This window comes from Pseudonaja textilis, chromosome 15, assembly GCF_049901715.1.
Source record: "Pseudonaja textilis isolate UNSWEBS1 chromosome 15, rPseTex1.2, whole genome shotgun sequence".
NCBI lineage: Eukaryota > Metazoa > Chordata > Lepidosauria > Squamata > Elapidae > Pseudonaja > Pseudonaja textilis.
This window is the reverse complement of record NC_142004.1, coordinates 1,001,520-1,015,583: the sequence shown is the minus strand read 5'-3', so window position 1 is coordinate 1,015,583 and position 14,064 is coordinate 1,001,520. Positions and strand designations below refer to the sequence as shown.

General features: G+C 57.0%; 1 protein-coding gene across 1 annotated transcript in view; it reads right to left on the bottom strand.

Annotated features, from left to right (window-relative positions):
• Positions 1–978: 978 nt before the first annotated feature.
• ATXN2 (ataxin 2) overlaps positions 979–14,064 on the bottom strand; it is a 32,811-nt gene continuing 19,725 nt past the window's right edge. Inside the window, 16 exon segments of the mRNA XM_087913283.1 lie at positions 979–1,857; positions 2,328–2,496; positions 3,084–3,311; positions 3,711–3,856; positions 6,101–6,154; positions 8,780–8,912; positions 9,427–9,611; positions 9,786–9,852; positions 10,125–10,277; positions 10,705–10,768; positions 11,336–11,483; positions 11,486–11,645; positions 11,759–11,829; positions 12,460–12,573; positions 12,777–12,974; positions 13,460–13,663. Coding sequence (XP_087769409.1) covers positions 1,829–1,857; positions 2,328–2,496; positions 3,084–3,311; positions 3,711–3,856; positions 6,101–6,154; positions 8,780–8,912; positions 9,427–9,611; positions 9,786–9,852; positions 10,125–10,277; positions 10,705–10,768; positions 11,336–11,483; positions 11,486–11,645; positions 11,759–11,829; positions 12,460–12,573; positions 12,777–12,974; positions 13,460–13,663 — 2,123 coding nt within the window. The 3' untranslated portion in view covers positions 979–1,828.

The window sequence follows — 14,064 nt, the reverse complement described above, 5'->3', positions numbered from 1 at the left end:
TGGAGACTCCCCAGATTTAAGAGAACGACCCCTGCGCTTGGGGGGAGGGCGGGGACTGTCCTGTTGTATCCCACGCAAGAAGGGAGGGGCAGATGGGTGGTGGAGTCGCCACCTGCAGAAGTTAGGGCAGGGGTCTCCAAGCTTGGCCACTTTTAAGACTGGTGGACTTCAGTTCCCAGAATCCCCCAGCCAGCCACGCCTGCTTTTCCCCCCTCTCTCTTAACCTCCTGAAGTGGAGAGAGATTGCAGAGGAAGGGATTGCAAGAGAGTAAACTATGTTGGGCTGGAGAATTCTGGGAGTTGAAGTCCACAAGTCTTAAAGTGGCCCAATTGCGGGAATCTCTGAGTTAGAAGTTCTTTGGCCTCTTGCAGATTTGAGCCCTGCAGTCCCAACAGGTTGGCCTCTGCAGGAACAGCAGCTCACCTGGGATGGGGGCGGGCAGGTGGGTTCCACGGCTTGGTTCTTTCAAAGTAATTAAATTTGAAAATAATAAAGGAAACCAAATTGGTCTTTTGAGGAAGAAAACGGTGGGTTCTTTTTCGGCCCCTCCTCCGTTCACTCAACAGAAGTCTCTGTGGGTGGTTCTCATCCCTGGCAAACCCCGTTAAGATAATTCAGATGTGGTTCCACCCCCCCCCTTCCTTAAAAGAAGCTGTTCAGAGGTGCTTCGCGGCTGGTTGTAGGGCCTTTTTCACCCTCCTCTTTACTCTCAGGTGCTCCTGTTGGCCAAATCTTAAGAAAAGGTGTTCTCTACCTCAGAGGAAAGATTAGGGCAGTCGCATCTCTCAGGCTAGGCAGAGCTTGGGTGAAAAAAATCAGAATACGCTTGATCTACGTTGCTTGGCACATCTTCCTCGTGGGTCTGAAGGCTGAGCTGCTCAACCAGGTGCCAAAGTGTTTGGGGAAAGAAAGAAAAACTGGAAGGAAGGAAGGGAGGAAAAGGGAACCAAAGACCACACAGATGCTGGCAGGAAAGGTCAGTTTTTAAAACTTTTTTTTATTTTTGTGATTATTTTTTTTTTAGTTTTTATTTTATATTATCTACAAAGTAAGTTTTCCTCTTAACTTAAAAGTTAGACCGCTGCCCTGGGACAGCGGTTCTCTTTCCCCTTCAAACATGATTTTTTGTTTTTGTTTTTATAAATAATAAATCCATATCCATTTGACCATTAAATTTCTTTTCTACCCCTCCCCCCCCACAAAAACCTCTTTTTAAGTTTAGTTAGCGGTAAATGGGATTTTTGTTTTAGAGTCTTGATTTTTTTCATAATTACTATTTGCTATTATTATTATTTTTTAGTGAGAACAGTAACGAGACTCTCCTCGTCCTTGTTCTCTTCAGGAATCCGGAATCCAATAACTCTGAAGGGCCGTTTTAAAAAATAAATAGCTTTTCCAGTTTTTCTTTTTCTGCAAGCGAACTTGGGGGGGGGGGGGGCAGGGTGATTTTAGTTTCTTTGACACAGGGAATCATCCCCCCCCCACCCCCACCCCGGGAAGGGACCGACTTGAGTTTTTGACTCGGTCCAAAAATTCTCCCACGGGAAAAGCTGGAAACGATTTTAGCCTTCCTACCGGATGGGACCCACCTGGGCTTTTGGGTTGGTTCTTTTTTTTTTGCTCTCGCCTTAAAAAATAAGTGAAATACTAAGGGGTTTTGTGTGTGTGTGTGTGTGTGTGTGTGTTTGTTTCGTTTTGCTTTTTGTTTCTGTGCTTCCAAGTTGGATGAAGCAGAAGAAAGAAAAAAGTATTTGGCCTTTTTTTTTTTTTAAAAGAAAAAACAAAAAACAAAAAGAGGGATCCAGCCTCAGTTACTCCGGGTCAGCTTTACAACTGTTGTTGATGGTGAGTGGGAACTGGAAGAGAAGTGAGAGAGAATGAAATAAAATAAGAAATTTTGAAGAGCTAACTGGGAGGAACCACCCCCAAAGCTCCTGAATTTGGTTTCCCGTTTAGCTTTGGGGCTCTGGAAAGAGGGGTGGGCTTCAACTCCCGGCATGGCTGGCTGGGGGGCTCTGGGAGTTGAAGTCCAGAGGCCAAAGTTGGAAGGAAAGTCTCGCTTGGTCAACGGGTGGCGTCTTCGGACCCTCTGCCAGCCAGATCCCCCCTCCTCAACAGCAGCCAGGGGGGAAAGTCCATCTCTCCAACCCCAAAAGGGCTCTCCGGCAACGATGGCCACAAGGCGCCATGCGCCAGGGGGCACGTCCTAGACCCCCTTTGCGTGCCGTGATTCGGGCACTGGCAAAGCAGGGACCACCGTGGTGCCCACGACAGCGGTGCCCGGCCCCCCTCCCACTCCCTCCCGTGTCGCTGGCGCAGGGCTCACCTGAAGGGTGTGTCATATAGGGGAAGTGAGTGGCGCTCGACACTGGAATGTGCTGCAGTGCGCTCTGGGCGATGGCCTGGGGCCCTCCGGGCGGCGGCTGCGTCGTCATGAGCATCACTGGAGCATGGGCAGATGGGTGGGAAGGAGCCATGCCGGACTGCACATGAGCCTGGGACAGAGGGTGAGGCCATCAGAAGACCCCTCCTCCTCCTCCTCTGCCCGGGGCTCTCTGGGGCCACAATCTCCACCCCCCCAAGGACTCTCCCCTCCTCTCTCCTGGGCTAGAGAGGAATTGCTGCCGTGACTCCTGGGGGGCTGCTTCCTCCACAAGGGGCTTAATTCCCTCCGTGGGGCGGGGGGGGTCCAGGATCACCCCCCCCCTCCTCGCCCCATAAGCAGCAGGCATAGAACGATGGGTGGAGTGGAGGAAGGAGAATGCAAAGCAGAATTTCGCCCCACAAACGCGGCTCTACCCCCAAATCCATCTAGGGGAAGAAGGTTTCAGGAAACCATGATGGGAAAGGCACCACTGGAAGCAGCCCAACAGCCCAACAGGAAGGGAGTCTCCCCTCCGTTTCCTCCTGTCGGGCCCCCAGTTTGTCCCAAGACCCTCAGTGCTGGGCCAAAGTCCTGAGACCCCACGCCGGGTGGGGCCGGCCGTGGGGAGAACAAGACGGCGGGGCCGGAGGAAGGTGGCTGGAACCCCGCCTTCCCAACAGCCGCCGCCATGGGGCCCCTGGAGCAGCCCTGGGCTACCTGGGGGACGTGAGCCATGTGGGGCGGGTTGGTGTAGGCCGGCTGGACGTGGGACGGGTGGATGGCGAAGACGGTCTGCTGGGCGGCCGGGAAGCTGCTCTGCGGAGACTGGGCGCTGGAGCCGGGCACCATGGCGGGAGGCGTTGGGGCCAGGCCGGTGTGGTAGAGGGCCGACTGCTGCTGGGCGCCGCTCAGGTGGAGGGCCTGGGCCGCCTGGTGCTGGTGGGCCTGCGGACAGACGGGCGTCATGCGGGAGTCCTCGACTTAGGGCCAGCATGAGGGGCAGCGTGGTCGCTAAGCGAGCCACGCCTTTGTTTGACGACCAGAGTTGCTATGCGAATCACACAGTCCTTAAACGAATCTGGCTTCCCCCCTTCCCCTCCCCCCGGACATGCAACCATCATACCCTTGTTTTCAGCCCCTTGGAACTTTGGTCACTAAATGAGTGGAGGTCGTAAGTCGGGAACTACCTATATTGGGCGGTGTTTGGCCCCACTGCCCGCTCCTATGGGGGGGGTCTCCCTGCCTGCCCCCCCCGCCCCCGGGGAGGCTGCAGCCCAAGGGGAGTTAGGGGAGGGGGCTTCCCTCCCGCCTCCCACCCTGCCCGGGGGGAGGGGCAGCACTTACCTGCACCGGGCTGGGGGCCGGGTGATTCCCGCCGTGCTGCGTCTGTTGCTGCCCCGTGGGGGTGGCCGACGGCTGCGGGTGGGGGCTGTGGGGATGGAGGGTGGCGCTGGGGTGGGCGTACTGCTGAGCGAGGGAACCGGTGGAAACTGGGCAGAGGGAGAGAGAAAGAGCGGTGGGGAAAAGGCACACGCACACATGCACGCACACACACCCTTTGCGGGCGGCCGACGGAAGGGCGCCGCGTGCTCTCCCCCCCCTCCCGCCTTTGGAAGAGTTGGCACCCCGCTTCATCCTAAAACAGGGGGTCCTTCCAACTTGGCCAAGTTTGAAGACTTCGTGGACTTCCACTCCCAGAATTCCTGAGCTAACCTGACTGGAGGAGGAGGAGGAGGAATTCTGGGAGTGGAAGTCGACAAAGTCTTCAAACTTGGCCAAGACCTAAAAACATGATGGGGTCTCATCCCCCCGCCGTCTCTTCCACTTCTTTTTGTCCATGGAGGGAGCTGGGGGGGGGGCTTCTCTTCCAGCAGTCTTTAAAGGCTTTGCAGACCCCACCCCAAAGGGGGTCCAATGCCCCCCACCCCACCCCCAATTCCTGGCCCTTCAAGCTCATGCTATTTATTCCCTAAAATACCCTCCTGGTTTTCGTGGGCAGGGGTCTCCAAGAACCCAGGGTTTGTCAACCATGGGTGGCTTGAAGGTGGGTGGACTTCTTTGCTGGCTGGGGATTCCTGGGAGTTGAAGTCCACCCACCTTCAAGCCACCCATGGTTGACAAACCCTGCTCTAGACCGGACCGAACCTAAATTCCAGTTTATTCCAAAGCCAAACTGCTTCGGACACCAGGGCAAAATCCTTTCAGACCGACGGCTACGATTTACAATAAAAAAATCTAGCAAGGAGAGAGAAATTTCCCGATGTAGCTGCCGGCCATCCTCCCTTTCCTGGTTTGGGGAAGAAGGAATCCCCCAAAACTGCCTGAAACGCGCAGGAGAAAATGATCTGGATTTAACTTCCTGGTCTGCTAGACACCCCTGGGGGAAAAAAAGGGGGGGGCGGCATAGGGGCCTAGGAAAGGCCTTAAGAGACCCCCAGCATCTCCAAGCCGCGCCTGCAGATATTGTTGCTTTGCAGGGGGTAGAAATATGACAGGGGCACCCCCACACACACACCCACCCACCCTGCAAAAAAACGATGCCTCAAGGAAGCAGTTTGGGGCTTAATTCTGCACCAGGAGGAGAAGTGAAAAACCGAAGGTCAGCAAAAATTTAAAAAAAGGGGGTGGGGAAGGGAAAGAGAAAGCCAGAAAAGGAGCTTGCAGAAGCTCTGAGTAGCTACTCCGAGGTTGGGGGGAGGGGTGTGTGTGTGTGAGAGGAGACGCCAGAAAGGCGAATTGTGCAACCGAGACCGGAGCCTAAAAAACAGGGTGGAAAGGGAAGCAGGCCAGTTCAGACGGAGTTCTGCAGGCCGGACGTGCCGAAAATGAGCTTGGAGGAAGCCCTGACCACCATTCAGGCAGGAAGATGGCCAAACCCGGTTAGATGGCGGTGGCGGCGGTGTGGAATCAAGATCTTTGGGCCTTCTTTCCCAGCATGAATGGTCCGAGGCGGGGTGGGCACAACGGTAGCCTGGCCCCTTTAAGATCTGCAGACTTCAACTCCCAGAATTCCTGAGCCAGCGTGGGATTCTGGGAGTTGAAGTCCACACGTCTTAAAGGGGCCGAGGTTGGAGACCCCACTGCTCTTGGGGTAGAACTTGCCAAAGTTCCCGACACCGATCTCCACCTAGCAGCCTCTTCCTCCCACCCGCATCCCTGCCCTCTCCGGCCTCCGTTTCTCCCCAGGGTTACCGGAAATTCTGCACAAAAACCCCTGGGGCCCAGCCGAATTCGGGGCGCCCCCCAAAGCCCAAAGGATGCTGTGGGGAAGAGAAAGGGATAGAGTAGAAACCTACTCTGCCCTACACTCTACCCCTCTCCTATTCTACACTGCTCTACTCCGTCCTACTCCTCCCCTCTCCTTTCTCCTCCCCTACTCTACCCACCCAAAGTAGCAAGACAGGCAGCAAGTAAGATTCACCAATAACAACAGAACCTTTTTCCCAGGGGACCCTGACAGTCATTTTACCTACATGTCTCTACCAAAGGTTCTTCCGACGGCTTCCTTCGCCATCTCTGGATGCGCTACAAGTTTCACCACCCCTCATCCTCCCACCCCCCCGGCCCCCCCGCGGGAAAATAAACTTCCACGTGCCAAGTGAAGGTTTGGTGCAAAGGGAGGGAAGAGCGTCCGATTTCCCCCTTTTACCGAAAATTCGTGCAATGTGTAACATCGAGGTTAGTACACAAACACAGACACACACACACAGACACAAAAAGATCCCCCAACTCACTGGCAAAGTAGAAGGAAGGGCCTGTCTCCTTGCTGTAGGGTATTTTGGGACATGCTGGATTTGAGAAATAAAAAAGGGAAATTAGCCACATGCCACAAGATTAAAAAGCGCCACTTCCGAGCTTCTGGAAAAGGTTTGAACAGTCAATTATCGTGGGTGTTGTTGGTTTTTATTTTTTTTCATGCACAAACCAATGTGCAGTTTTTAAACAAAAGTTAAAAGTTTCCAACAAGACTACGATTGTCAGTCGGAGTTCACTACAATTAAGACGTTCATCGTTAAGAGTCATTTCGCATCCGATTAAGACACAACAGGAGAAAAATTCAAACAAGATTCCAACGTATTTCGAGCCCTTTGCAACCAAGAGGATGAAACCCTGGATGGTGATCCCAGCCTTCACTTCCCCCGTGGCCCAGTGGATCAGAGTGGATCCCCGGCAGAGGGAGAAGAACCGACACATAGGAAACCACTCAAGCTGGAAGGCGAATCGGAACACAAGCCGGGCTCCTCGGAAGGAGCTCTGCTAGGAGCTGTAAAAATTCAGATTTATTATCTGAATGGGGAGCTGGAGTAAATGTCTCACAGCCAAAGGCATCGCTCCTTTTTGTAAAGTGTGGCTTTTACGGGCCCGTGGAAGCAGCCTCCGCTCTCCGCTCCAGAGAAAGGAAGGAGGATCGGCGCATTTCTTCGGCGCGTCAACGCATTTTGGGACGGAGGTCAGGGACATCCTCGCATGTTAAGCTTTGCAGAGAGGGAGGCTTGTTCGAGCAGTTGCTTCTCAAGCTTGTGCTGGCCGGGGAATTCTGGGAGTTGGGAGTCCGCCCGTCTTCAAGCGGCTAAGCTTGAAAAGCAACTGCGTTGGGAGACGCTGCTGTGCCCCCCCAAAACCTACGACAACGTTGAGATTTTAACCAGGAATTTTCTCCGTCTCCAACAAGCTAAAGAGCGCCGTCAAGACCGCCAGGAGGGCACCCCCGTCGAGATGGCAACCTCCCAGGACCCTTAAAATACCGAATCCCCAAGGAGAACCCCCACCGATGCCTTAGCTCCAGGGTTGCATCAAGCCCCCCCACAAGGGGCCCTTGTGTCCAGGAAAAGCAGGCTGACTGAACCCTAAAAAGAGGCGGGGGGGGGGGAGAGCTTGGAAAACCTGCCTCGTAGCAGTTTCACCCCCTGTAACAATTGGGGGGTTCAGGTGTTTTTGTTCCCCAACAGCGCAGGGTCTGTTCAAGGCCGGGTCAACAAGGCGGCTGGGTTTTCAGTGGGGGGAGTTTTAAGCCGAGACGGGCAGCCGATCAATTGGACAAATAAGAGAAATAAAGTGCTTTGCATAGAGAGGAGGAGGGCTGAACTGGGCAGAGGGGGGACCGGGGTCCTCCTCAGCAGGAGCACCCATGGCTTGGACCCTCTCCGGGGGGCTGCCTTGCTTGCAATGGGCCTGCGGGGGTCACAGGCATCTTGCAAGAAAACTCAGACCAGCAGCAGCTCCCCAAAAACAAAACACCCCCCTGCTCTCTGTAGAGAAGCCTCTAAGGGGAAGGTCTAGGAACAGCCCCGGAGCCCCCTCCCCACTCACACGACAGGAGCAACAGGAGCCCCCTAAAAAAATGCTAAAATGACAGGAACCAAAGTTTGCTAATCGGAGGCGTCCCGTTACTCATTGGTCGAAATAGGAGGGTTTCCTTAGGCAGGGAGGCGTTTATAAGGTGGGCTCCATCCCCCCCACCACCACCAGGGCTTCCTCCTGTCCTAAGAGCCGGCCTGAGGGAGTTTCCCACCCCCCACCCCCCCACTTCCCGGGAGGCACTGCTGACAGGCCACCCTGAGCACAGAGGAGCTTCTGCTCACGGTGGCTGGAGGCAAACACAGGCCTATTCATGGCTGGAGAACCGGCCCGGCGCTTCCTGTCTGGGGAGGGGCCTGCAGGCTCGGCCGCCCAGCTGAAGGCGCCGAGAGGGGCAGGGATGGTTCCGTGTGTGTGTGTGTGTGTGTGTGTGTGTGTGTGTAGGGTGGGGGGCACGAGCACCGAGGGAGACCCCCTGCCTGGTGCCAGGAGAGAACAGCAACAGCAACAGCACTTATAGACCGCTTTATAGCGCTTTACTTCCCTCTCTAAGCAGTTTACAGAGTCAGCCTCCTGACCCTCAACAATCTGGGTCTCTGAGTCGTTTGACCCACCTCGGAAGGAGGGAAGGCTGAGTCGACCTTGAGCCTGGTGGGATCTGAACTGCCAAATTGTAGAAGCCTGATTTTTGGGGGGTGGCGGGGTTACCTGTGGCTGGAGGGGGCAGGGAGTCCTGCTCCATCAGCCCGGAGGGTCTGCAAGGCCATTTCGGCCGGGGAGGGTCTGGGGTCTGCGTGGGAGGCGGCTGGGCCGGCAAATACCCCGAATACTCCAAAGATGGACCACCAGAGAGACTGAAACGGGGCCCACACAACTGGACAGGCTTTAGAAGTGCACTTTATTCGTCAAAGCAGCATCTGTTTTAACAGCGGTTTTGTTTTCCTGAACAAACTCAGAACACAAAGTGCCGGTTCTCCTCTCCTCAGCTCCGCAAACGCCTGGTGGGTGGGTGGGTGGGTGGGTGAGGGGCATTAAAAGGGTTTTTTTTTCCTTTTCTTTTCTTTGGCTTTTTGTTTAAAAAAAAAAAAAGAAGAATGCAAATCATGTCATCCTACCATACATCGCATGCGTCTGTTCGTGGGCCCCGTACTGGCTGGCGGGGGAAGAGACCAGGCCGGGCTGTGGGTGGGCTGGCGGCGCCATCATCCGAGCGTTGCCCGGAATGACGGGGCTGTAGACGTGGGGGTGCTGTGGGGGAGAAGGAGAAGGAGAAGGGGAGAGAGAGGGGGGGAAGAAAAAGGAAAAGTAAGAGAGAGGAAAAGTGAGAGGAAAAGAAAGAGAAAGAGAGAGAGAGAAAGGCAGGAAAAGAGGAAAAGAAAGGAAAAGAAAGAGAAAGACAGAAGAAAGGCAAAGGGAAAGGAAGGAAGAGACAGAGGGAAAGAGAGAGAGATCGTGAGGGCCGGATACCCAGAGGAGGCTGCTGAGAGGGTTCTGCCCCCCATGCAGGGGCCCACCGGGCAGCCTCTGAGTAGGACCCCTGCCCCACCCGAAGCCAGACCAGCCCCTCCCCCACAGAGGATCCAGAAGCTGCCCAACCCCCAAAGAAGGCGACCCCCATAGCGATGAGGGAGGAGCCGCCAGGAAAATCTCTGGCCACCGGTAGCCATGCCGGGGTCGGGGGTGGGGTGGAGTGCCCCTCCACCTGGAGGTCCGGCTTCTGCAGCGGGTTGGGGGCCTTGGGGGAGGGGGGCTCAAGCCCTACCTGAGACTGGTAGTGGGGCAGGTGCTGCACCAGAGGCTGGCTGGGGAACTGCTGAGGGCTGTAGGCGACGTACTGGGCCGAGTAGGCCGGCGGCGTGGCCACCATGGGGGCCCCGGCGGCCGAGGCTGGGTGCATGAGGGCGTTCTGCGGGTGGGGCTCCTGCCGCTGCTGAGGCATGTTGGCCACTGTGGGGGCAGAGAGAAGGGCATGTCCAGGAGGGCACCGTCCTCGGCCGCCCCCCCCCCACCCTCCGTGCCTCGGCCCCCTCCCGCTGCCACCCGGCTGACCCTTCGGACCTCTGCATGCACCCCAAACACCCCCACACACACCCACGCACACGCGCAGAGTGTTCTCCTCACCTTTACCTGCTCTGTAGGTCTTGGCCTGGTTGACCGGCATCGGGGTCATGGGGATCGGGTACAAAGGCTGGAAGGGAAGGCAGACGGCCGTCAAGAGGTCAAGCCAGGCCAGGGTTTCTCACGCGTGGGCCCTTTAAGACTCGTGGACTTCAACTCCCAGAATTCCTCAGCCGGCTGGGAAAAATCCTGGGAGTTGAAGTCCACGAGTCTTAAAGGGGCCACGCTTGGAGGCCTCTCTCTCCTCTATCAAGGGCCCCTCCCTTGCCCTCTGTAAGGGGCTACCGGCTCTGGGCTGGCTCCCTCCAGGTGAGTTTCTGCCCAGGTGGGCCCAGCCCTTACCTGAACGCCCGGGCTGACAGGGACCGGGTACATCATGTTGGGGGCGAAGCAAACAGGCTGGGAGTAGACTGGCGCAGGTTGCTGGTGACCCACCATCGACGGGCTGGGCTGGGCTTGCGGACGGGGCGATGTTGGCGTGGTGGAAGGTTTGGGCTGTCAAAGAGAGGAGGGGGGCAGGACAGAGGTGACCCCTCCAGGAGCAGCTCCTGTCGGCTCCCCCCCCCCACACCCCAGGTGGACGCCGAGCTCCGAGCAGCGTCACATTTCCGTTGGTCCCTCTGGCTTCCCCAGTGACTTTGCCGGCCAAACGGTTGCAAAAGGAGGGATCACTAGGACCGCCGTAACTATGAGTCAGCTGCCAAGCGCCTGAATTTTGTTCCTTTGTCCCAAGTCACTTTTTTCAGCCCCGTTGGAACTTCGAACGGCCGCTAAATGAATTGTCGTAAGTGCAGGACTCCCTTACTTCAGCTTTTATGGAAGATGTGGACGCTGCTCCTCCACAGACCAAGTTTGGAGGATTTGGGGACCCCAAAGGAGGAGCTCCCTGCTTTGGAGGGGGAGGGGGCCCCTCTGGGCTCACCTGGGCGAAAGAGCGGGGGTTGAACTCCTTGGCGTGGGGATTCAGCGTGGACTTCCTGACTTGTCTGAGGGGACAAAAGACACAAACACAGAGGTGCACAAAAGGGCAAGGAAGACCCACCGAGGGCGTCTTTCAGGAGGCCCCAGGATGCGCGTGGGAGGGAAGGAAGGAAGGAAGGAAGGAAGGAAGGAAGGAAGGAAGGAAAGGAGAGGATGGATGGAAGGGAGAGGATGGAAGGAAAGGAATGGATGGAAGGAAGGAAGGGAGGGAGGGAGGGAAGGAAGGGAAGGAAGAAAGAGAAGGAAGGAAGGGAAGGAAGGAAGGGAAGGGAGGAAGGGAAGGGAGGAAGGAAAGAAGGGAGGGCCTTGGCATAAAATGGCACATACAAAATAAACAGAATGAACATAGCAAAGAGAAAGGAGAAGTGAATGAAGCCTTGGAGAGCGGAGGAATCTCTGGTCCAAATGACAGGGCGCCCCCTGGTGGACAAACCAAGCACCCCCCAGCCTCCACCAACCTTCACAGTTGGGCAGAACAGACCCCCTGGCCCCCAAACCGAGCCCGGCTTGGCAGGGGCCTCCGTGCCCCACCCCCACCCACCCCGGGAGGCCCAGGCAGCCTCGCTACTCACTCGGTGGCGTCTTTCTTCTCCTCCTTGTCCTCCTTCTCCTGCTTGGCCCCGGGGCCCAAAGTCTGGACGCCCTGGGACGTCACCTCCGGCCCGGCCTTCGGCTCCGCCAGGCTGCTGCTGGCAGGCGAGGCGCTGGGGGCTGCTGGGGGTTGCTCCCGCTGGCTGAGGGGCCCCCGCTGCCGCCCGGCTCGGCCGCCGAGTCTTTAGGGGTGGGGTCCACCTTCTCCTTGGGGGCCTCCCGGCCTTTTTCACCCTCTTCGTTTTTACTCAGCAGCTGCTCCACCATTTCGGGGTTGGAGCTGGATTGTAACTGGGGTGGGGGAGAGGGGGAAATGGGTTTATTTCCTAATCTAGGGCTTACAGAGGGAAGACCCTCCTGGGGGGAGGGGAGGAAAGGGAGGGGGCTGCCGCCAGGGTCCTCACCCTGAAGTCGTTCTTGAATTTCTTCAAATCGTCGATCTGTTTTCTGTGTTCTAGAACAGCTGGAGAAACTCCTGTTGGGGGAAAGGGGCGCGTTATTCCCCCGGCTACGCCCCAATTTCATTCACGCGGCCGTGGGGGAGGGGCAACGGCTGGTCGTTAAGGGTAGGGACCGTTTCACAAGTCCCCCCGTTTTTTCTAGCTGCCTCCTAACTTGAAATGGCTGTAAGGGGAAGGACCACCTGCACTGACACCCCCCAAATTATTCCCCCAATACTGAGACTTTCCCCAAACGCCGACAGGTGCGTTTCCTCTCCTCGCGCTGAAAATGCCTGCGGAGGTGCCCCTCGTCGTAGGTTGCCCCCACCCCAGCCTACCATGGGGCCCTTCTCAAGGTCCAGGATTATGGGCCTTAAACGGCAGCATCGATAAAGAGAATATTTGTGGGGTCCCTGGTGCTGAGCTGGGGGTTTTTTCTGGGGAGACGTTGCATGACCCAACTAGGCAACCTCATCAGTGCCAGTAGGGAGTGTGGGGTTTGCTACGCCCCCTTGCACTGATGCTGTTCCCTAGCTGGGTCATGAAAGGCCTGCAAGGGGACGGCCAAGCTCCGAGAGCCTCCAGCACCCCACAAGCCTCAGCGTGTTTTGCAAGAGGGCCCTCCCGTCCATCCATCCCACCCCGACCTTCAGGCCGGGCCTTACCTTTGCCTTCCGGCTTGCTAAAATGGGGAGAAGCTTCGCTGGGCTTGAGATGCTCCTTGGCTGCAGCCGGGGAGGAGCCGCCCTGCCTCTGCTCATAGAGCCTGGCGTCTTTTGCTAGGGAGGAAAACCGGGGTTCACCTCAGCTGTGCAAGCCAAACGTCCGGCTGGGTTTCCCACGGGCAGCACACTCGGACAAGGGGCAGCGAGCGAGCGGGCAGGCAGGAGAGCCAAAGGTTGCCGTGCCTGGCTCGGCCTTCTGAGCCAGGCTCAGCCCTGCGGGAGGCTGGAAAGCCAGCCGGGGGGGGGGGTCCTTTTACCTTCGGCAGATGGGGTGCTTGCCCTGTTGGTGGCAGGACTGGCGGGGGTGGGCGAAGCCACTGGCAACGGGGCGGCTGCAAATTCGGCTGGGATCGAGCCGGCTTGGGGGGAGGACAAGGCCGGGCCAGAAGGGAGCCCTCCCCCGCTGCTCTGCCTTGGAGACCGGGGTCTGTGCGCCTTGGGGGATGACCTGGTGACTAGAAAGAGAGGACAGGATAGATGGTTACGGGGCTCCCCGGCTCTTCAGAGGCAAACCTCCCACTGGGATCTAGACCAACCTTGCAACTTTAAGACTCGCGGACTTCATCTCCCAGAACCCCCCAGCCAGCAACGCTTGCTAGCTGGGGAATTTTGGGAGTTGACGAGTCTGCTGACCAGGGACTTCCTATGACACGCGTGATGCCGCAACTGGTATTTCTGGTCACGCGTGTTTGTTGACAGCCTGCGATTCAACCTGGCCCTCTTAGTGGGGCCAGCATCCCCAGCCAGCCTGCCCCAAAGGAGTCTTGGTTACAAGGTGTGTGAGAGTGTGCGCACGTTGTGTTCAGGGTCGTGTGTGCCTGGTGTACTCTGTCCCCAAAATGGACCACGGGCAAGGAGGCCGGTCTGTAAATTCAGGGACGTTTTCGACCCCGAGGTTGGGAGCAGGATCTTTCCCACCGTGAGCCAAGCTTCAACTTACCCCCCATGACCACCGAGGACCACGTCCCACCTGAAGAGCTGCCTCGGGCCGAGGAGGAAGAGGAGGACGAGGACGAGGAGGAGCTGGCTTCGCCGGGCACGTTGTGGGAGACGAATTCTAAGCCGCTGGAGATGACGCCTCTCCCCGCCGGGACTCGGTGGCCTCGCGGGTGCCGCTGTGCCTTGGGAGACATCCGGGGGGGTCCTGGAAAAAGCCACACAAGCCCCAAATTGTGAACACCAGGCAAAAGGCCCCTTGACCCTCCGCTAGAGTCCACCAACTGCCTTTCAGCCACACGGCCCTGCAGGTAATGCTTCACTTACGACCGTTCGTTTAGTGAACGTTCGAAGTTACGACACCCCTGAAAAAAGTGACTTATGACCGTTTCCCCACACTTACGACTGTCTCAGCATCCCTAAGAGCACGTGAGCAACATTTGGGTGCTTGGCTTCCAACAAGTGAATTCAACGGGGGAAGCCAGATTGGGTTACAGCCGAAGGGGGAAAAAGGAGGTAAAATCAGGCACGATGCACTCAAAGTCGCATTGCGACGGAAGTTCCAGGAGCCAAATGCGGTCGTAAGTCAAGGACTACCTACAGGGGGCT